Source organism: Crotalus tigris, unplaced genomic scaffold (genome assembly GCF_016545835.1).
Source record: "Crotalus tigris isolate CLP2741 ecotype Arizona unplaced genomic scaffold, ASM1654583v1 scf7180000017847.2079705, whole genome shotgun sequence".
NCBI classification, from domain to species: domain Eukaryota; kingdom Metazoa; phylum Chordata; class Lepidosauria; order Squamata; family Viperidae; genus Crotalus; species Crotalus tigris.
The window spans coordinates 428,610-451,977 of record NW_024096670.1 but is presented as its reverse complement, the minus strand read 5'-3'; the positions used below and the strand labels follow the sequence as shown (position 1 = coordinate 451,977).

General features: G+C 39.0%; 1 protein-coding gene across 1 annotated transcript in view; it reads right to left on the bottom strand.

The window, feature by feature from the left end:
- The window catches only part of CDHR1 (cadherin related family member 1), a 46,352-nt gene that overhangs the window by 11,389 nt on the left and 11,595 nt on the right, over nucleotides 1-23,368 (bottom strand). Inside the window, 8 exon segments of the mRNA XM_039343350.1 lie at nucleotides 2,155-2,307; nucleotides 5,413-5,616; nucleotides 7,531-7,631; nucleotides 12,325-12,403; nucleotides 17,257-17,400; nucleotides 21,384-21,500; nucleotides 22,747-22,833; nucleotides 23,065-23,154. Of these exon segments, the coding sequence (XP_039199284.1) occupies nucleotides 2,155-2,307; nucleotides 5,413-5,616; nucleotides 7,531-7,631; nucleotides 12,325-12,403; nucleotides 17,257-17,400; nucleotides 21,384-21,500; nucleotides 22,747-22,833; nucleotides 23,065-23,154 (975 nt within the window).

Here is a 23,368-nt window from a genome sequence, read left to right as displayed (position 1 = left end):
GTGTAGTAGCATGTAAAGATGCATAAAAAGTCACTAGATGGTTAGCCTACCTCTATAGTAGTGGCCAAAATTGTGGAAACCTTTTGGGAAAAGTGTATTTTTGAGGTTTGATGGCTAAAACACCACTTTTTTTTGGAGTAGTACCATAAAATTATATATCAATGGAAAGATAATTTAATCAAGAATTTAATGCAACAAAGTTTGTTCAATTATCTGTACTGTATTCTATGAAAAGTTATAGCCAAATAACCAGGAAAAGGAAGCACAACTTGCTTAGGTTGATATCGGTAGCTTTCCTTCATCTGATGGTAGCCAATGAGCGTGAGTGTTTAGAGAGCCAGTCGGGTGTCCTCTTGTTTTGGCAATGAGCCAATCAGATCACGTAGGATCCAGTGATTGATGTCATGTCTTGAAGCTGAGAGGAGGACATTTGTCAGTGTGTTATGTGATGGCTATCAAGTTGGTTGGGTTTTTTTGTGTTCTTTCATTGAGTGAGCTTGTAAAACGTAATACGTCATGGTGGAAAGAGTTGACTGGTTGCCGAGAAAACGATGTAAAAGAGTATTATTAAGTGAACAAGGCTACAGTTATAAAGAAATTAAAAGAAAAATTGGTGGAAACTTAACCAAAGGTGGCATTTCTACTGTACACTTTTCTCAAAAGTTTTCCACAATTTTGGCCAATACTGTATTTGGGAAGTTTGCCCTCTCAGCTGACCACAAATAAATTCTTCTTGAAAAATGACTGTGACTCAGAGTTCTTTCCTCAGAGAAATCCAGATTAAAATGTCCTTGCAATAGTTTCTCTCTAAGAATCCAGCCATGAAGTATCTTGATATTCTCTCATGAAAACTACAGGTTAAGGGTATTAGAAATACGAGGTCCCGCCATTTCAAACAGAGCTATCCATAGTTTGTGTATAAAATTTAACATGGGGATCTGGTCAGTGACCATTTCAGCTTCAGAACCTTTCATGTGTTTCATCTTTATTTCTCCTGTTTCTGCAACTTTGTGGAGATTCTCAGTCATCCAGGTCGTAGTTATCCCAAAGATGCTTTTCCATGAGGCAACTGGACTTTCTGATTTTTCTTTGAAGATATCCAAGAAACCTCGGAGTCAGAGCTGAAGAAGCTTCTTGGATGAGGAGCAAAATCTCTTCAGAGAAAAACAAGAAAGTCCAGTTGCCTCGTGAAAAAGCATCTCGGGGTCTCCGAAAGATTTGAAGTTCTGAGCTAAAGGGAGTCTCAAAAATGCTTTCCAAAAAAGCTTTTGGTTTATTTTTACGGAGTGTTATTGTAGATTGTGATGCTAAAGAAATTGACTTGACGTTGAATTTGATAACAGCTGCCAGGTTATTGGTAGGGCAATATTGGAAGAAGGATTGTTTGCCTACTATAGTAGAATGGATGCTTAAAGTGTCAAATTTAGCAGAAATGGCGAAAATTTCTGCTTACTTGAAGGATCACTCACAAGAAAGATACATTTTGGTCTGGAGAAGATGGATAGATTATATTCAGAATAAATATGGGACTAAAAAGTTCCATCTAGTTTATGAGTAAATTTTAGAGTATTATTATTATTAATAGTTTATTATAGTAAAATTTTTATTAGTTTTATTATTATTTTTAGTATTAGTATTGTTTAAAAATTTGGATATTGTATTGTTTAATAATATTGACTTGTTTATATTATTATGTTCATTTTTAATTTGTTTATACCTACGTTAAAGGTGAGTTAAAACACATTAAGGACTTGGTTATTTATATAGTTGGTTAATGTTAGTTAGAGTTTGATTATTATATTTGTAACCCTGTACTTAGCTCTGGGAAGTGGGGGAGGGAGAGGGGGGGTTTAGGGTGGGTGGGTTTTGGGGTGTATACTGTAATTTTTTATAAAACTTTTCAATAAAAAAAAAAGCTTTTGGTTTTTCCTTAAAAATGTTTCACTTCTTATCCAAGGAGCTTCAGAACTGAAGAAGATAGATGAGAAGCGAAACATTTTCAAGGAAAAACTCAAGGAAGTCCGGTTGCCTTTTGGAAAGCAACTTTGAGACAACCATGACCTGGATGATTGGGAATCTCCATGAACCCAGGAGAGCAAAAACAGAGTCCATTCCCTCTTTTTAATTCAACCTTGAATTGAAGAAAGTAAATACCTTGAAGGTTAACTCCTGGAACTTTTCGTAATCAATGGCCACAGAATTTTCCACTATTATTGTGACTTGGGCTTCATTTAGGACTGTTTGGGGGACAACACGGAGAATTCCATCCGGCCCAACAAGGTGGAGGTTAAATTTAGCATTTGCTCCCTGTGAAGAAAAAGTGTGAAAACAAATTAGCTCTGTCTAGGGTGGTGTGAAACAGCTTTGCTCCACTTCTCATCCAATATATGTCCATAAACAAGGTCTTCTCTTTATATTTTATTCCCACGTGCAACAGCCACCTCACCCAAATTTCTTTCCAATCAGGATTCCTGTACGATTCCAGGAAATAATGCAGCTATTTTTAAAGTGATACAGTAGGGTCCTTGCTGTTCTCTGAGCTTGATGATTTTCTTGCAGATGTTTAATTACCCAACTAGGTAGCATCATCAATGCTACAAGGGAATGGAGTTTGCAGAGAGGAGGAGGAGGAGGAGGAGTAGAAGAAGAAGGAGAAGGAGAAGGAGAAGAAGAAGAAGAAGAATAAGAAGGAAAGGAAAGAAAGAAAGAAAGAAAGAAAGAAAGAGAAAGAAGAAAGAAAGAAAGAAAGAAAGAAAGAAAGATAGATAGATAGATAGATAGATAGATAGATAGATAGATAGATAGATAGATAGATAGATAGATAGATAGATACTATGGCATCTTTGGTGCTCTTTGAGCTTGGTGGTTTTCTTGCAGACATTTCGTTACCAAGTTAGATAACATCATCAGTGCTAAAGCGACACAGTCAAATACTAAATAATTTTGCACACTCTGAAGTACCTTTTCCAGACTGAACCCAAAGCACTGCACAACCTTGTTTTTTTTTTATAGGGTGCAGGATGAGAACATCCTCAGCAAAACAACAATAAGCAAATAAGCAAATCAGGCCAAAATGCACCAAGAATAATGATGTTTTGCAGACCTCCGCTTCAAGACGCAGTTCTCTGTTCACTGGGCTGCTTTTTGTCACAGGAGCACCAATTCTTTATTTATTAAATGTATTTATTTATTTATCAAATTTACTGGCCACTGTCTTACCACAGGGTAACTCTGGGCACCTTACAATAACAGCTGTGAGATTCTGTCTCAAAAGTTCTGGTTTTTCATTTCAGGAAGGATACTATGTTTTGTGTCTCATGAGGGTGATTCTAAGTGGCATACAGTAAAATAATGGAGATTATAGATAGCCAGTTGGCATAGTGGTTAAAGTATTCGGCTAGAGATGGCACCTTCCACCAGCAAGATTAGCAAAAATGTTTAAAAATATGTCAGATAGATGTTGGAAATGTAAACACAATATAGGCACGTATTACCATATTTGGTGGACATGTGGGAAGGCAAAGGCCTATTGGAAAAGCATACATATGTGGTTAGAAAAAATATTGGGCGAACAAGTGGATTTTAAACCTGAACTTTTTTTACTAGTCATTATGCCTGAAAAGATTAATGAGCAGAAATTATATTTAATTCTACATATTACTACAGCAGCAAGAATAATTTTTGCACAGTACTGGAAGAATGAAGGATTGCCATCAGAAGAAGAAATAATCACAAAAATATTGGAATGTGCAGAGATGGACAGACTAACTATGAGGCTGAAAGACAAGAAGACACGGACTATTATAAAATTTGGAATTTATTCTATTCTTGGTTAGAGAAAAGAATGAAGGATTAGGAAGTGAACATGTATTAGCTTAGCAAACACCAGACAACTTGTTTGATTGGAAAAATTAACATATGTTGATGGAAAAAAAATTAATAGAAAAGATTGTTGAAAAAAAAATAAAGTATTGGGCTAGAAGCTGTGAGTTCTACTCCTCCTTTAGGTATGGAAGATAGTTGGGGGCCTTAGGGCTTGTCCCCCCTCTCTCTCAGCCCAACCCACCACAGGGTTATTACCAGGAGACATAGGTTGAGTTATTCTGAGTTGTCCAAAATAAAGAGAGAACGTAAGCCTAGTAAATAAATAATGCAGTCATGTTGGCTCAATTTTTAATTAAGATCTCCTTGTCCATAGACTAGATTTTATTTTCAATCGCTGCAAAGAGTACATGTATCTTAAATAAACGTATCTGAAGTTTTCGTCTTGGGTTAGCTCAGGTTGAACCTTTTCTTGGAGGTTTCCATGGCAACCCTTATCACTTTTTCTAGGGGGAGCACTGGGAGGTCTTGAGTAAATTATCATGTAAATGAATCCCATTGCTCTGCTTAAAGAAAACAGTCCTGTATGATTATTTTTCAAAGTCACAATCTGGGATAGCTTACCTGCAGAAGGATTTGGAAAAGAAAATGAAAGAAGGAACGAGCTAGGGCATATATTTCATCAAGCGATGAAGCAAATTAGTGATACTGTCATCAAGAGAGGCCAAATCTCTACCCAAAGAATGGCCACAAGGCTTGCTGGACATTGTCTAGTCCAGTTTCTTTCCAAAACCCAAGCTAGAAACACAGAAATCCATAGAACTCTCAAATTTCGTCCCCAAGACCAAATGTGCATGGCAACATCCTGATGGAATCAATAGAGGGGCAACCTATTCTCCAAAGTGCCTGAAGGCAGGACAAGAAGCAAAGGGTGGAAACTAATCAAGGAGACAACCAATCTAGACCTAACGAGAAATTTCCTAATAATTAGAACAATTAATCAGAGGAATGAGTTGCCTCTAGAAGTTGTGGATGCTCCATCACTGAAGGTTTTTCAGAAGAGATTGGACAACCATTTGTCTGAAATGGTATAGGGTGTCCTGTTTGAGCAGGGGGTTGGACTAGAAGACCTCCAATGGTCCTTTCCATCTCGGTTATTCTGTTACTCCATACGTTAGCCTGTGACATTGCCATGGAAACATGCAAGGGGTGGAACATAATGTGTATTTAGTAACCTGACTCTCATCCCATCAATGGTCATGCTTGGAAAGCAAGCAATGGCCTCAAACAGTGATGTATTTATAGTGATATGTTTTTTTTTTCAAGTTAGATTTTTTTGTCAACATGCTCTACAATGGCCAAAATGTTTTTGATCGTTTCAGATGCTGCATGACTGATCTGTTTGTTTGACTTATGTTCTTGTGCTTTTGGCCCCGGATAGTATCTTAGGACTATATGAACCATAGTATTATGTTCAGCCATTGCATGGTTATGGGATCCTATGCTAAACCAGGTTTTAGCATATGACAAGTTGTGTGAACCCAGTCCTTATATCAAGAGGCGGAAGGTAGAAGTTGGATGCCTACTGACCTGATCTGAATCGCTGACCGTAATTCTGAGGCCTCTCAAGGTTTCCCCTTCCAGTGGGTGCTCATAGATGGTGAGCTCAAATTGGTTCTGTGGTCCACTTTCTCCATAAAAGGTCGGTGGGTGATTGTTAAGGTCTACCACTCTGATGATGACTGTGGTGGACGCGTGAGCAGTCTCGTTGTCTTCTGAACTGATTTCAGAAGCCTACGACAAACAGGAAAGAAAAAGGATAAGGAATCTTGCCAACTCAACTTCCCTTATGGTTTTGTGTTGCCTTGTGGATGCTATTGCTTCTGCCTCACTTCCGTGACTTAGAAAAAGTAGAGCTGTGGTGGCGCAGTGGTTACACTGCAGTACTGCAGGCTAACTCACTGCTTACTAACTCACTGCTCATTCCAGTGAGTTTGATTCTGACCGGCTCAAGGTTGACTCAGCCTTCCATCCTTCCGAGGTGGGTAAAATGAGGACCCCGATTGTTGGGGGCAACATGCCAACTTTGTAAATCGCTTAGATAGGACTGCAAAACACTGTGAAGTGTCATATAAGTCTAGGTGCTGTTGCTATTTTGGCAATTGTGTCATAAAATGTATAAGATTGGATAGTGAGACACGAGGCATTTGAATTTAATAAATAAATAAAGATTGCTTTCTGCTCCTTGCAGACGTCATGAAACCAGATACGTTTGGAAGAGAATATATATATATATATATATATATATATATATATATATATATATATATATATATATATATATATATATATATATATATATATAAATAAAGCTCTAAGGTTCAAACAAGTGATGTGAGGTGAAATCGTTCTTTGCTGAAACCTTTAGCGTAATGAGATCTTTCTTCTGCTTTTGATTAATTATTTCTTTTTTGATACTTATTAAAATTTTAATCCAGAAAGATAACATCTATGGAGTAATAATTAAGATAAGAAAGAGAGGAGGGGAGGAGGGAGGGAGGGAGGGAAGAAAGGAGGAAGGAAGGGATAGAGAAAGGAGGGAGGGAGAAAGGAAGGAAGGAAGCCAAAAATGGAGGGAAAAAAATAGATAAACGACTTCCAGTTTTCTTTTACAACATTGCAAGTAAAAATTTAATTTGTCCTCTTACACTACGGTTAGAAGATAACTTTCATTTTTTTCCCTATCGCAGTGGTGGCGAACCTATGGCACGGGTGCCAGAGGCAGCACTCAGAGCCCTCTCTGTGGGCACGTGTGCCGTCGCCCCAGTCCTAGGCCTTCAGCTGGGTTTTATAAAACCTTTTTGCTTTAGGCTTCCGCCGCCATGTGCAAAAAAAAAAAAAAAAAGGTTCAATCAGTCAATTTCAACTTCTTGCAGAAAAAAAAGATCTTGCAAAGATGGAATTGATTGATTGAAATTTTTAGTCCCAACCAGTCTGCCCTTACCATGGCAGCCATGCCGACCCAATGGGCCACACCCACCTGGCACTCGACGATGCATGTGGGTTTTGGGTTGCAGTTTGGGCACTCGGTCTCTAAAAGGTTCTCCATCACTCCATCCTATCGTCTACTGTTTTTTCTAATAATCAAACCCATCATTATTTTCTGTTTCACACAAAAAGCCTCTTTCATGTTCTTTCCTCTTCTTTTAATTCAGAATCAGTCAGGATGCTTAAGTTGCAAGTGGTTAAACTTGCAAAGTAGGTATCTCATTGGCTCAACTTGTGCTGTGACACACATTCCTTTAGAACTCGGGTCTTGAAGAATAGGGATTTATTTATTTATTTATTTTGCTTGTCCTGGACTGATCTCATCATCTTTAACAGGCTGTGTGATTTTTTTGGGGGGGGAGGGCTTGTGCTGCTTCCCAAAACCTAGCTGTAACACTTTCCTGACCTACTTTAGATGCACATGAAGAAATTTAGCTATTTTATTCCGTAATATCTGAGCTCATGATGAAATAAGATTGGCGTTTTGTTGTATCCATGATCTTTTGGGTAGATGCAACATGGACGAATGTTTTTGATGCTTCAGTTCTCTGGGGGAAAGCGTGTGCTAATCTTTACAGATGTTTTAAATTCTGTGCAATATAAACCCATCACAATCATGGCAAGGCTGGAAGTTTATGGTGAGAAAGTAAGACCAAATACCTGGACTTTCAGTTCGTACACTTCTTTCTTCAGTTGAGCTGGGTTTTTAACAACAGAAATAGCTCCTGTTGTATTATTTATTTCAAATGAGCCTTCACTTCCTGTGGAAAACAGAGATATGCAAGGTTAGCCCTATGGAAATTTTAGTTCTCTAGAAAGAAGAGTCACCCAATCCTGTTGTCATGATGCAACTAGTTAAGCACAGCAGGTAATGATCTTGGATGGGGTCATACCACAGAACAATAACTGGGATTTCCTGTTTGGAGAATTGGAAGGGATCTCAGAAGTTGTCCATGTCAAGGGAGAAGATCGTCTCTCCATTAAATCTGAAAGGGGACCAGAATCCAAGGGGTAATCTGCACTCGGATAAATTCTTCTTGCTTCTGAAGATGGGCATGAAAGCAGTCTTAGATTACCTCTTTACTTTTAAGAACTATTGGTTTGAACTTAAAATAGAGACCACTTGAGCTAGATCTGCTGAAATCAGTAGGATTTAAGGTAGCTATGAATGAACTAGCTTGTGTTCCTTTCAGCCCGTGCTAAACGTAATTGCATCCTCATTCACCTTATTGTGATGGAATGGACATGGCTTCCATTCCTTCTTCTTTCAAACACACACACACACACACACACACACACACACACACACACACACACGTAGGTCTTTGGTTATTCGAGTTTTCTCCCGCGTCAAATTGGAAGTGTCTTGGTGACGTTTCGACGAAGTCCCATTCGTCATCTTCAGGCTGGTGTTTTCGGCTTCATGCTTCTAGGAGCAATGTGTGATTGTAGCATAAAGCAGAAAACACCAGCCTGAAGATGATGAATGGGACTTCGTCAAAACATCGCCAAGACATTTCCAATTTTACGCAGGAGAAAACCCGAATAACCAAAGACATATATATATGTGCCTGTGGATGGCTCTAGTTTGAGCTGATACAAGGCAAAAGATTTCTCTCTCCCATATTTGGGTCAACAGGGTGTAACATACAGCATTCTAGATAACTCCTCCCCTGTTTCTTCCCTCCCTAACACAACTGGCAAAAGTGAGACAGAGCCTGTGGCCTAGAGGTTAATACTGCTGCCTAACATGCAGACAGCCCAGGTTCAAATCTCAGAAGGGTATGTCTGGTTGAAAAGAACTAAAGAGTTCGAAATAGCTATTCCAGTTCTCCCTTAATTCTTTGCTAGCAATCCAAATTTTAGAAATGTATATGATGTCACAGTTGTGACTGCTGCCTGTGGATGGCTCTAGTTTGAGCTGATACAAGGCAAAAGATTTCTCTCTCCCATATTTGGGTCAACAGGGTGTAACATACAGCAATATATATACATATACATATACGTTTTCTGAAGTAGTTCAGGTAGTTCACCAAAGACCTACATATACATATACATATATATATATGTATATATATATCAATGTCTTTCTGGGAAAAGCAGAAGATATGTGTATTTTGAAAATATACATTTTAAATTTCACTAAGCCGAAGGGAAGGGATTTCAGGACCCTGGAGAGCAATAAGCAAAACCGTCTCTAAAAACCTAATTTAGGAAAGATATACTTTTTCTCAAGTGAAATAGAGACTATGAATAACAAACTCTATTCTTTTCTCTCTCGGACAGCTTCAATTGGGGTGGGGGAGATGGATCAGGCCCTATATGAGAGATAGGCAGTGGCTTTTGCTCAGAAGGGAAAAATCAAGGCATTTTCTTATTTCTCCCAGAAAAAGGCCCAAATAACAGAATAAGAGGAAGGGATCTTTGACGCCTTCTAAATCCAACCCATTGCTCAAGGAGGAGACCTTACATCATTTCGGACAAATGGTTTCCAATCTTTTCCTAAAAACCTGCAGTATTGGCGCTCCTTGAGGCACGTTGTTCTACTGATCAATTGTTCTCACTGTTAGGCAATTTCTCTTTAGATCTAGGTTGCTTCTCTCCTTGATTAGTTCCCCTCTGTTGCTTCTTGTCCTGCCCTCCAATGCTTTAGAGTAGTGGTTCTTAACCTAGGCAATATTGCCCCCCCAGGGGGCGATTTCATTTTTCAGGGGGGCGATGGAACGAAAAGGGGGCGATATGGGGGCGATGGAGCGAGAGGTTTTGGGGACACTTTTGAGACTTTTTCATACAGGGAATCGCAGTATATCTGTCGTACAAAAAGATCAGATCGCTCACTATTAGTGGACTGAATTGTGTTTTCAAATGTTCCTCCCGCTAGCTTCAGTACAGAACGCCGTACCTATGTGAATACGCATCGCTTATCTTCATGCGCATTGCGCAGCAGCCTCTACCCTTTTTATATTTCTTTTTGCGTCTTAAATTTCACTTGTAATTCAATCATTAAATGTTACTGTTTTTCTTTTCGGGCATTTCATTTTCTTGCAACTGAATTTTGTTTTCAGTGGTCATTACATTTAAGTGTCTTGGGTAAATAAGATCATAATGAAATACATGTATCAGAAAGTTTGGGAATAAAGTGACGGGTGGCACCAAAATTTTTCACACAGTTGAGATATGGGAAAAAGATTGGAAATAAACCATTTGCATCGATATGTCCTGATGACAATTTGAAAGAAAACAAAACAAGTGTTTGCATAAATTGAAGAATTATTTCCTATGTGGTGATTGAGAGGTTATGTTGGGGGAGGGGGGCGATGACAACTTCCTCATTGGCTCAAGGGGGCGATTCATTCAAAAAGGTTAAGAACCACTGCTTTAGAGAATGGGTTGACCCCCTATTCCTTGTGGCAGCCCCTCAGATATTGGAACACTGCTATCATGTCACTTCTTTTCATTAAACTAGACATAGCTGTTTTTTACCTTCTCATGCAAATTGGTAATAAGGAGGTAATGTAGCATCAACTACAGCAGGGGTGTCACACTTGCATCATCATGGGACGTATCTCAACTTTTTTTCCATTGCCGGAATTGGGGTGGATGCGGTTTTGCCATGACGCATCCAGCCCGTGGGCCGGCAGTTTGACACCTCTGAACTACTGGATAGAAAACATGCCACTGTGTTTGGAGGAGAATTGGGACATGTACTTTTGTGCCTAGCAGAGTCCCAAAAGAATCGGCAGTCTGATGGACAGAGACTGAATTAACTATTTTGGGAAAATAAGAGGTTTACAGGGATGAGACAAAATAAGCTTGACTGATTCACACATAGGAAGAGCTGTGATTTTCCATTCCCCCCTTTAGTTGTGGCTGGGGTTGGGGAGTGGTTGTTATATTGATGATGTTAAGCTCATTTTGATAGGAAACATATTTTTCTGGTGCGTCATGCTTAAAAAGGTGAGAAACTACACTGATGGTTTTCAGGAACGGTGACTCTCAGTGGCAAGCTTTCTGAGAGCTGCACTTTCTTGAAGTGTGAAAATTAGACATACAGTAGTGGCCAAAACTGTGGAAACCGTTTGGGAAAAGTGTTCAGTAGAAATGCCACCTTTGGTTAAGTTTCCACCCATTTTTTTCTCATTTCTTTACAGCTGTAGCCTTGTTCACTTCATAATACTATTTTACATCGCTTTCTGGGTGACCAGTTAACTCTTTGAATCATTACTTTAATTTTATTATGTTTTACAAGCTCACTCAATGAAAGAACACAAAAAAAAAACCAACCAACGATAGCCATCGCATAACACACTGACAAATGTCCTCCTCTCAGCTTCAATACAGGACATCAATAACTGAATCCTACTGTGATCTGATTGGCTCATTGCCAAAACAAGATGACACCCGATTGGCTCTCTAAACACTCACACTCATTGGTTACCATCAGATGAAGGAAAGCTACCTAATATCAACCTAAGCAAGCTGTGCTTCCTTTTTCTGGTTATTTGGCTATAACTTTTCATAGAATACAGTGCAGATAATTGAACAAACTTTGTTGCATTACATTCTTGATTAAATTATCTTTCCACTGATATATAATTTTATGGATTCTACTTCCCCCCAAAAGTGGTGTTATTAGCCATCCAGCCTCAAAAATACACTTTTCCCAAAAGGTTTCCACAATTTTGGCCACTACTGTATTCCTAGCATTGAAGATTGTCCAATTTTGGCCTAAGGAGGAAAAAAAAAATCACAAATGACTTGCTTCTCCTGAACAATAATAACAGAAGCCTAAAATAAATTTGTGTACAAAACTGTCCTGGATCTCTCTTTCTCTAAACCCACCCTAAGGATCCACACCCTCATTTTTTGAATGTCAAAGTATTGGCTATGTAAAGCATAAGCTGGTTAAAAAAGAGAGAACATTTTTAATTAGCAGATGTATAATTATATCTCCCAAGTATGAGAACATCTCTCATAAAGAGACGTGAGAAGATTTAACTTTCACAAGTTTCATTTCTGAGGCACATTTCTGGAAGGGGGAAAACACACACTCTCTCACACTTTTGTGCAACAACTTATCCTCATGATAAGCATGAATGCCTTATAACCCACCTCCCCCCCAAAAAAGAACCCCAGCCAACCTGTGAAGGGATATGAGTCAGAATGTTAAATCTTCTTGACAAACAACAGTTAGTTTTAGGAGCAAGTGAATTTGTATTTCCGGGCTGATGGCTGAGTTTCGGATTCAACAACAAGCCTAAAGCAACACAACACACCAATGCAGGAGATTTGGTGAGTCCTATGAGGTCCAATATTGGGCAAGTGCAAATTGGCCTACATAAACATTTTCAGAATGTTTTACAGCAGTTTCCCTGGGAAATAATTCTGATAGGATTGTCTCTTCCTTCCTCTACTTAGCTTAGTTATGCCTTTCCAGTTTCACCAACCACTTACCATTCACAATGCTGTAATATATGTCATTAGGTTTTCCCCTATCTCCATCAATGGCAACCACAGTTATAACTTCTGATCCCTAGGGAGAAAAGGGAAGAAAAAAACTCTGTATCAAGAGGCCTAGTGAAGTAAAAGGATTGTGAAGTGTTACTCTAAAGAGATGAGATGGGACATCATAGTAGCAGAGAAAACTTGCAATTTTTGGGGAGGAGAATGGAATGGAATGGAATGGCATAGAATAGAATAGAATAGAATAGAATAGAATAGAATAGAATAGAATAGAACAGTACAGAACAGAATAGAGGATTCTCAGTTTGGCATAAGCTGGACTGAAGCTATTCTGGAGCAGATAGACATGTTCTCTACAACACTAGACTAGACTAGACTAGACTAGACCAGACCAGACCACACCAGACCACACCAGACTATACTATAATAGGAAATGGGAATAAAAATGGAATGGAATAGGAGTAGGAATAGGAATAGAGTATAGCATAGCATAGCATAGCATAGCATAGCATAGCATAGCATAGCATAGTAGATAGAGTAGAGTAGAATAGAGTAGAATACGGAATGTGGAATGTGGAATGTGGAATGCGGAATGCAGAATGTAATGAAGTGGGTAATATAATGTAATGTAATGTGATGTGATGTGATGTAATGATAGAATAGAATAGAATTAAAATAAGAATAGAATAGAATATAGAATAGAATTATGGGATAGAATAGAATAGAATTAAAATAAGAATAGAATATAGAACAGAATAATGGGATAGAATAGAATAGAATAGAATAGAATAGAATAGAATAGAATAGAATAGAATAGAAAAAAGGAATAGAATAGAATTAAAATAAGAATAGAACAGAATATAGAATAGAATAGAATAATGAGATAGAATAGAATAGAAAAAAGGAATAGAATAGAATAGAATAGAATAGAATAAATAGAATAGAATAGAATAGAAAAAAGGAATAGAAAGAATAGAATAGAATAAATAGAATAGAATAGAATAGAATAGAAAAAAGGAATAGAATAGAATAGAATAAATAGAATAGAAAAAAGGAATAGAATAGAATAGAATAAATAGAATAGAAAAAAGGAATAGAATAGAATAGAATTAAAATAAGAATAGAATAGAATATAGAATAGAATAGAATAATGGGATAGAATAGAATAGAACAGAACAGAATAGAATAGAATAGAAAAAAGGAATAGAATAGAATAGAATAAATAGAATAGAATAGAATAGAACAGAATAGAATAGAAAAAAGGAATAGAATAGAATAGAATAGAATAGAATAGAATAGAATAGAATAGAATAGAATAGAATAGACACACAAGGAATTTGTCTCTGGTGCACAAGCTCTCAGTGTACATAGAACCAACAAATGATAAGTCATAGATCATAAGATACAAACAACAAGTGATAAATCATACGATACCAGTAGAAGAAGGTAGTGGGAAAGATGAGAAGGTGAGAAAGATGAAAAGATGACAAGGATAATAACAATACAGCCTGCGACATGTTTAAATGCCCTTAGGCATAAGACAGTTCTGTGGGAATTGGGTGTTCAGCAGAGTGATGGCACGGAGGGAAAAGCTACGTTTGTATCTGGTAGTTTGGAATGCAACACCCTACCTATAGTGGCATCCTGAAGGGAAGGAGTTGAAACAGTCTACGTGCAGGATGTGAAGGGTCTGTAGATTTTTTCTCAGCTCTGTTTCTGACTCATGCAGTATACAGGTCCTCAGTGGAAGGCAGGCTGGTTGTGATAGTTTGTTCTGCAGTCCTAACTATCCATTGAAGCCTGTGTCTGTCCTATTTGGTTGCTGTGCCAAACTAGACAGTTATAGAGGTACAAATGACAGGCTCAACAATTCCTCTGTAGAATTGTATCAGCAGATTCTTGGGCGATCTGAGCTTTCTGAGTTGTGTTGTAGTGAAATCCAAAGATCCATGTACTGATCTTTGGGTTTCAAGATAACTATCACTATTTCTATATATTTGTATGCTACTTTTAATGCCGTTGAGATGTTAGCTTTCAATGTTTAGTCCAATATGGGATCATCAGATTCTACATGAGATGGAATCCCAGTTGCCACCTGGAGGTCCAGGATCATGTAGAAGTGTCCATGTGGACATAAAATGTCTCCTTTGTTTTGTCTTGGAGACCTAGCTATGAGATCCTGGAAAACATAAGTTTCCTAAAACACTTAGGCAACTAAATTACTTTTCTATTTATCTAAAGATTTTCCTAGTTGCAATGTATGGCTGCGAAAGTTGGACCATAAGAAAGGCTGAGGGCCAAAGAATGGAGGCCTTTGAACTATGGTGCTGGAGAAGACTCCTGCGAGTCCCCTGGACTGCAAGGTGATCAAACTGGTCAGTCCTAGAGGAGATCAACCCTGACTGCTCTTTAGAAGGCCAGATCCTGAAGTTGAAACTCAAGGACTTTGGCCATCTAATGAGAAGGAAGGACTCACTGGAGAAGAGCCTGATGCTGGGAAAGATGGAGGGCAAGAGAAGAAGGGGATGACAAAGAATGAGGTGGCTGGATGGAGTCACTGAAGCAGGAGGCGTGAGCTTAAATGGACTCCAGAAGATGGTAGAGGACAGGAAGGCCTGGAGGAATGTGGTCCATGGGGTTGTGATGGGTCAGACATGACTTTGCAACTAACAACAACAACATTTATCTAAAAGGAAAATGATGGCTTCTTGTATCTCCTTGCCTGATTATTTTTTTAGATATTGAAACTATCCAATATTTAATTGGAAACTGAAGAAGGTTTAGTCCTTCTGCCTGGGCTGGAGATCAGATTTATCTAAAGGCCACACTGCCGGGTGAACATTGTTCTTCAATAAAGAAGAGGTCAACACTGAAAAGGGTGTGTTGTTTAGGGGGTGTCATTTTCTAAAGAGTCAATCCTTGATTCTCATATATTCAGCCTGCATCTGATTACTTGCTCCTCATTACACACATGATGATGGCTTATCTGTTTCTGAAGAACACGTGGCTGGAGGTATCAGCACCCCAGTATTCACATCTTATCAATAGAGTATAAGAATATTTCCTCCCAGAGGTCATTGACGCTTAATTGCATTGTTTTCTTTGGTGATTTCTATTAAAGTACTTCTTTATTAGGGTTTTTCCAGATCACTGGTTAATAGTTACATTAAGTTAATTATTATCTTTCAACACTTTATGACCACAGATTACAAAGTGGAAGAAAAACACCGCCAGGATTCCCAGAAATCTGCCATCTGATTTTCAAAACTACCGCAATATGCACAGTGTGAAATAGGGTGCCACAAAATTGAAGTGACTGCGATACAAGATAAGAGAAAGTAGGAAGAGGAATCGGCTATAAATAAAAGCTGCATGGCAAACTCACACAACTGACTCTTGGTTTATTTTGAATCCATTTGTAGTCTTGCAAATTAAAATGGGATTAACCAAAATCTCGTACGCGGCGATAAATAGGAGTTGGATCTCTGCTACGACGAAATCCTGGAGTTGGCCTGTGTTATTCGTTCTCTTTCCCAGCTTGGCAGATTGAAGTAGCATGGAAGTAAAAATGAAGTTACATTCTGGCCTCTTGCATCACACCCGTGTATCATGTGTATGAGAACATTGTGAATTCATTGTAGAAAGAGGCAACGTTTTAAATACTATTTTTAATCCTCTCCTTTCTGTTTCCATTGCTTGTTTTTCAAACTTGGCAAGTTTAAGACTTCAACTCCCAGAATTTCCCAGACAGCATTAAAACCTTAGTAAGACCACACTTGGAATACTGCAACCAGTTATAAAAAAAGATGTTGAGACTTTGGTAAGAGGACAGAGCAGAGCAACAAAGAGGATTAGGGGGTCTGGAGGTAAAAACCTAGGAAGAACAGTTGCAAGATTTGGATAGGACTAGTCTAGAGAAAAGAAGGACTAGGAGTGAGAGTGACATGATGGCAGTTTTCCAATATCTCAGGGGCTGCCACAAATAAGAGGGAGTCAAGCTATTCTCCAAAGCCACCTGAAGGCAAGACAAGAAGCAATGGATGGAAACTAATCAATGGGAGAAGCAGTCTAGAAGTAAGGAGAAACTTCCTAACAGTGAGAACAATTAACCAGTGGAATGGCGTGCCTCCAGAAGTTGTGGGTGCTCCATCACTACAGGTTTTTAAGAAGAGATTGGACAGCCATTTGTCCAGAATGGTATAGGGTCTCCTGCTCAAGCAAGGAATATTCTGTTTGTTTCTGTTTCATGCTTGTGACAACCATGGATTATATAATCGCTTCCCAAGTCCCTCTCCAATGGTTCTTTCATATCAAGCTCATTTCTAAATTGCAATACAATGGCTCAATGATTTTTTTCCATCTTCCATTCTACCAGAATCTACCTGTGCTCTTTTGTTGTTTCTTAAGATCTGCTGAAATAGCAGGCTAAAAGGAAATTATGGGAGAAAAAAAGACATCAGCAAGCATTCTGCAAATATAAAGCTCTTTACCTCTCTGCCTTTGTGTTTTGAGTTCCCCTTGCAGAATCCATACTGACAGAAGTGGATATTAGTAGCTCAGGGTTGAACCATAGGGTCCTTGGTGTTCTCTGAGCTTGGCTGTTTTCTTGCAGATGTTTCATTACCCAGCTAGGTAACATTATCAGTACTAGTAAGGAGTGGGGTTTACTCTCTGTTTGTGTAAAAGTGGCTTGATGGGAGTAGTCTTGCCAGTTCCTTGATTAGGCTGTTGTTTACCGTTAGTTTGTTTGTCTCAGTTGATCAGTCTTTGTTTCCTCTACCCCACTCCCCTCTAGCATTGATGTTGTTACCTAGTTTGGTAATGAAATGTCTGTGAGGAAAAAACAACAACCTCAGAGAGCACCGAGGACCCACAGAATCCATACCGTTTGAATAGGGTAAAGAGGATCCCTGTGATACTCACCACCAGTGTGTCCTCATACACGTATCCATAGTAGGGCGTGCCCACAAAATTTGGTGGCGTGTCTTGAACATCTTCAACATTGATTGTGATGGTAGTTGTGGCGGAAAACACCTTGTGATCCCCACGGAGCTTTCCACCACCATCCTGGGAAGCAAAAAGAAGGCCAAGATTGTTATAATCCACTGGATCAATCCAGAAATTGAATTGAGCAAGAACAGACCATGGTGAGGACTCCAGTAAGGGCTGCTGTTGTTTTTAAGCTGTCCTTCCAGGAGAATTTTAGCTGATTGCCAAAATGTTGGCAGCCTGGGCCTTCTCTTTCATGGGTTAAAAGGGTTAACAATGAATTTTAATGATTTCCCAGAGAAAGTAAGCTTATCTTTATTTTATGGGCAACTTGTAGGAACTAGATTCTTCAAAGGAGGGAAAAAAATATATTGTTCCATCCTTTCAAAATGGAAACTCTTTTTTGTCTCTGCTATTTAATGCTACTCAATTCAATGTTTTAACTTCAGGAGCTTTAATATTATTTAATATTTCTAGAATATAGTTGAGAGAAGAAAAAGCTTGATCCCCATGGCTGTCTTAGATAACCTTAGTGTTTGAATTCAGCCATTATATCTCTTTTTTTGTTACTCGTTGATGCTAACCAACAGCAGACCCTTATGAGATTTCAAAATAACAGTAACAGTAACAATAACAACAACAACAACAATAATGGCAATGGCAAGCAAGGGTAGTATCAATAGTAATAGGTGCCTTGGGTGCAATCCCAAAACAACTGGAGCACCACTTGGACACCATCGGCATTGACAAATTCGCTATTAGTCAATTGCAAAAGGCAGCCTTACTAGGAACTGCTTTCATCCTGTGACGAGATCTGTAATACCATCAAACACCCACATCTGCCTATCCCAGGTCCTTGGTAAGGACTCGATAGGTAGACAAAAGTGCCAAATCCAGTCTGAACACCTGGCTGACTGTGTGATGATCAATAATAATAATAATAATAATAATAATAATAATATGCTGGCTGACATTTAAAATAACCTCTTTGCTTCCATTTGCATTCACATGGGCACCCACAAGAGAGTCAGATGGGCAAATGATGAAATGAAAGGCACAACCTTATTACTGCCCTTTAATAATAGTAATGAATTGTGATGTCATAACATTAACATAACAGGTGGAGCTTGACAACTCAACTCTTTTTTCCTCATTCTGATACACTTATCCTGTCTTTCAGCTGACTGCCAGACTTCAGGGGAAAAAAAACCCTTTTAAAAACATAAATTAGGAAACGTGGGGAGAATTATAGCACTGCAAGGTTTAATTGATCACCTAGCAACATGCTCAAAAGATTGACCTTGCGTGTCTTTAAGATCAGGCCTGGTAGCATTGCTTCTGGCTGAACAAAATCTCTTTCAGAATCCTTGGTGAAAGTATTATAAAGCAAGGCTTAGGAGTAATTGCAAGTCTAGAATCACTTTTAGATTGCTAAGAGAATTGAGGCCTGCTTGAAGCTCAGGCAAGGATCGTAATTTGGTCTATGGACCAAGAAAAGATTTCTAGATCCCAGGAATCATCACAACTGAACAAGAAAGGAATCTGAAATGAAATTTAGACAAACGAACAGTAGAATATGGTGAAAATTCCTCTCCTAGCAGTGTAGATATTAGTAGTGGCTACTATCTTGGTCTCATTGGGCACAAAAATGTCCTAGTTGTTTCTCAGCCTTTGAAATCTCTTGAGACATGGTCAAGAGCTTAGTTACCCCATGCCATACAGTAGTGGCCAAAATTGTGGAAACCTTTTGGGAAAAGTGTACAGTAGAAGTGCCACCTTTGGTTAAGTTTCCACCAATTTTTCTTCCAATTTCTTTACAACTGTAGCCTTGTTCACTTAATAATACTATTTTACATCGCTTTCTGGGCAACCAGTCAACTCTTTGCACCATGACTTTAATTTTATTATGTTTTACAAGCTCGCTAAATGAAAGAACACAAAAAAACCCAACCAATTTGATAGCGATCACATCACACACTGACAAGTGTCCTCCCCTCAGCTTCAATACATGACATCAATAACTGAATCCTCCTGTGATCTGATTGGCTCATGACCAAAGCAAGATGACACCCGATTGGCTCTCTAAACACTCACCCTCATTGGCTACCATCAGATGAAGGAAAGCTACCTGAGATCAACCTAAGCACGTTGTGCTTCCTTTTTCTGGTTATTTGGCTATAACTTTTCATAGAATACAGTACAGATAATTGAACAAACTACGTTGCATTACATTCTTGATTAAATTATCTTTCCATTGGTATATAATATTATGGTACTGCCCCCCCCCAAAAAAAGTGGTGTTAATAGCCATCAAAACTCAAAAATAGACTTTTCCTAAAAGATTTCCACAATTCTGGCCACCACTGTAATATGGAATGAGAAAATATGTTATCAGTTGGGTCCTGCTTTGCAACAGAAATCTCCTGCATACATTCAACATCTAAAAGTAAAGGTTTCTCTATCCAGTTGATGGCCAACTCTAAGGTTCGCTTCCGTTTCTTGGCGAAGGGAGTCAGCATTGTCCAAAGATACTTCTTTGGTCATGTGACCAGCATGGCTCTACGCCAAAGGTGCAGAAAATGCTATTAACTTCCCATTGAAGTTGTACCTATTTATCTGCTCGCATGTACTTCCTGAGAATGCTCAGGAAGATAAATCTATCTCAGCATCTACTTCTGTCCTACTATCACAGCACCATTGAAAGTATCCTGACATACGGCATTCTTGCATGATATGGGAGCAGCTCTGTAGTGGACAAAAAAGCTCTACAGAGAATTATTAAAACTGCCTAGTATATTATCGGACTCCAGCTACCAGCCCTGGACAACATCTTCGAATCTCACTGTTTGAGGAAGTTGCATAACATTCTCAGAGACTCTTCCCATCCTGCTTACAATCTCTTTGGATTGTTGCCTTCTGGCAGAAGATATAGAACATTTAAAACTCGGACTACACGTTTTCTGAATAGTTTTTAACCCAGAGCTATAATTGCACTTAATAATGAATAAAGGGCCACCATCAGTGAACTGTTGGACAGCATTACTTGGTCTGTTAGGTGGATGTTTGGGTAGTTTTAGGGGTGGGGAATTGGGGTGGGTGGGAGTGTGTTTGGGGATTATGTGTGTGGGACCTGGTTTTTGGGTGTCACATAAATTTCGTTGTATGTGTATACTGTGTATACACATACAATGACAATAACGTTTATTATTATTATTATTATTATTATTATTATTATTATTATTATTATAATGCTTTCAAACTGCTAGGTGAACAGGAGATGGGGCAAGGCATGGGAGCTCACTCCATCATGTGGTGCTCGGGTCTGGAACCCAGGCTGTTAACATTCCAGCTGACAAGCTCAGCGTCTTTAACCGCTGAGCCATGGTGCCCCCCTTTAACATCTAAAGATTGGAAAAAAAAACCTTACTGAAGCAGACATAAATAACATATATTGGGCAGTCTCTTTCTTTCCAAAATGAAAGAACGAAGGGGCTCAGTTGAACGTTCCTCAGATAAATTGATCTAGTAATCGGCCTGTTTTTTTTTTCATGCCCAACTGCCATTCTTATAGCCCAAATCATAAAATGAAAACATCATCAGAGCAACGGGCATGTACAGCCACTCTTAAAATAATATAAAACCCATGAAGGATCAATAGGTTATGCTCATACTAACAGCACCAACCATCTCTTTTCCTTTTCTTGGTCTCAAATGCTCCTTGGGAAAAATCAGAACTTTAGTAGCTTCCTAAATATCAGCAGCGACCATGCTGGCTTCCAGCTGTAAGACAGGAATTCTTGCAGAAGATGTTGGCCACTGATTCCCTTCCCACAAAACTGAAAATGACCATCTATGTTGCCATCAGAAACATACAGGTTTAAGGCACCTTTTCTCAAGCTAGTGTCCTTTGACTGACATATCTAGATCTGACAGTTTCACAGAAGGTCAGGGATGAACAAGATCAGGTATCTCCAGTTTATCATTAGAACTTGTCGCGTTTTCCATCCTCTCCACATCTGGCTTACCATTATGCATTTACCCCTGTGAGGAATATATTTTACCTTAGCCACTGCAGTCACAAAAAACGTTCTTGATTTTTCATAGTCGAGGTTCATCCCTGTTTTGATGCGAAGGACACCGCTATGACGATCTATGGTAAACTTATTGGTATGGATATTCTGGAAGGAAGGAAGGAAGGAAGGAAGGAAGGAAGGAAGGGAGGGAGGGAGGGAGGGAGGAAGGGAGAAAAGAAAGAAGGAAATAGGATGGAAGAAAGAAGAAAGAAAGAAAGAAAGAAAGAAAGAGAGGGAGGGAGGAAAAGAAAGAAAGAGGATGAAAGGAAAGAAAGAAAAAAGAAAGAAAGGAAGGAAGGAAGAAAGTAAGAGATGGAGGGAGGAAAAGAAAGAAAGAAAAAGAAAGAAAGAGGATGGAAGGAAAGAAAGAAAGAGAAAGAGAAAGAAAGAGAGGGAGCGAGGGAGCGAGGGAGGGAAAGAAAGAAAGAGAAAGAAAGAGAGGGAGGGAGGAAGGAAGATAAAGAAAAAAGAAAGAAAAAGGAAAGGAAAGAAAGAAAGAAAGAAAAAAGAAAGAAAGAAAGAAAGAAAGAGGAAGGAAGGAAGGAAGGAAAGAAAGAAAGAGAAAGAAAGAGAGGGAGGGAGGGAGAGAGGGAGGAAAAGAAAGAAAAAGAAAGAAAGAGGAAGAAAGGAAAGAAAGAAAAAAGAAAGAAAGGGAGGGAGGGAATGAGAAAAGAAAGAAAGAAAGAAAAAGAGGAAAGAAGGAAAGAAAAAGAAAAAAGAGGGAGGGAGGGAGGAAGGGGAAGGAAGGAAGGAAGGAAGGAAGGAAGGAAGGAAGGAAGGAAGGAAGGAAGGAAGAACTGAGTGATTTATATGAGTGGAAATCGCAAATGCCTTGCAATTACCTTTCTTTTCAAAAACCTAAAGCCAGGAACCTAGATTTGCAGTGATCCATTAGCGTCCACAAATTGGGAAAAAGGTCACCTCTAGCCTCCATAAATCCACAATATTTTCCTGTGTTTTCAAACACACTGCTCTTAAGTCAGAATCAGAGGAGCTCAGCTCCTGAACAGAAACGTCAACGTTAGGCGCTGAATCCCTATTCTCCATCTCTCTGTCATGGCGCCTTCCTCTCTAGAATAGCATCTCTATGGTTTTCACCTTGATGACGTTCTAATCATCTTTCAAAACCTGGCTATTCTCCCAGGTCCTGCAGTAGAGCATCACGGGCGGGCCCAGTCTTTTGTTTCTTCCAGAGTCACACCGTCTGTTTCTTTTTATCTCTTTGTTCTTTACTTATTAAAACATGCAAGCCATCCAGAATGGTTGGCCACTTTCTAAGTTTAATAATTAAGTTTAAGAAGAATTAAGTTTGGAATAGCCGAAAGATTCCACAATCTGAATGCAGCTTTACCTGCAGAAAGTAATTAATGCTGCCTCCTGAACCGGTGTCTCTGTCCACTGCTTCAATTTGGAAGATGCTGCTCCCTACGGGGGTGTTCTGAAAAAAATCCAGAAAAGAGCTGAATTAGGCTTGAAAGCAAGAACGACAACCGCAAGAGATGGAATGGAAGAAAAGAGTAATCCACTAGGACTAGAACGATAGTCTCCTGGTTTCTAGATCAACGTCTTACCACTATAACAAACTGGCTATTATATTAGTTTAGTAGCTATGTCCCTCACGAAGCATCGTCATTCCAGCTAAACAAGAATCTAAACAAATTCCACCAACCTCTTGAACTTGAATGATGTAAGGCGTGTTGATAAATTCTGGTTTCTCGTCATTTGCATCTGTTATAACGATCCTGACCTTCTCTGCCACCTAAAGTTGAACATGTGAACCTTCCGTTATATATTCAAGATGGACAGTGTTTAATATTCATATGTTATGTATATGTAGGGGTGTAGGTCTATACCAGGGATAGGCAACCTTGGCTCTGTTATGACCCGTGGACTTCAACTCCCAGAATTCCTGAGCCAGCATGGCTCAGCTTGGAAACCTCTCCCTTTCCCCTCAGCATGGCTGGCTCAGGAAT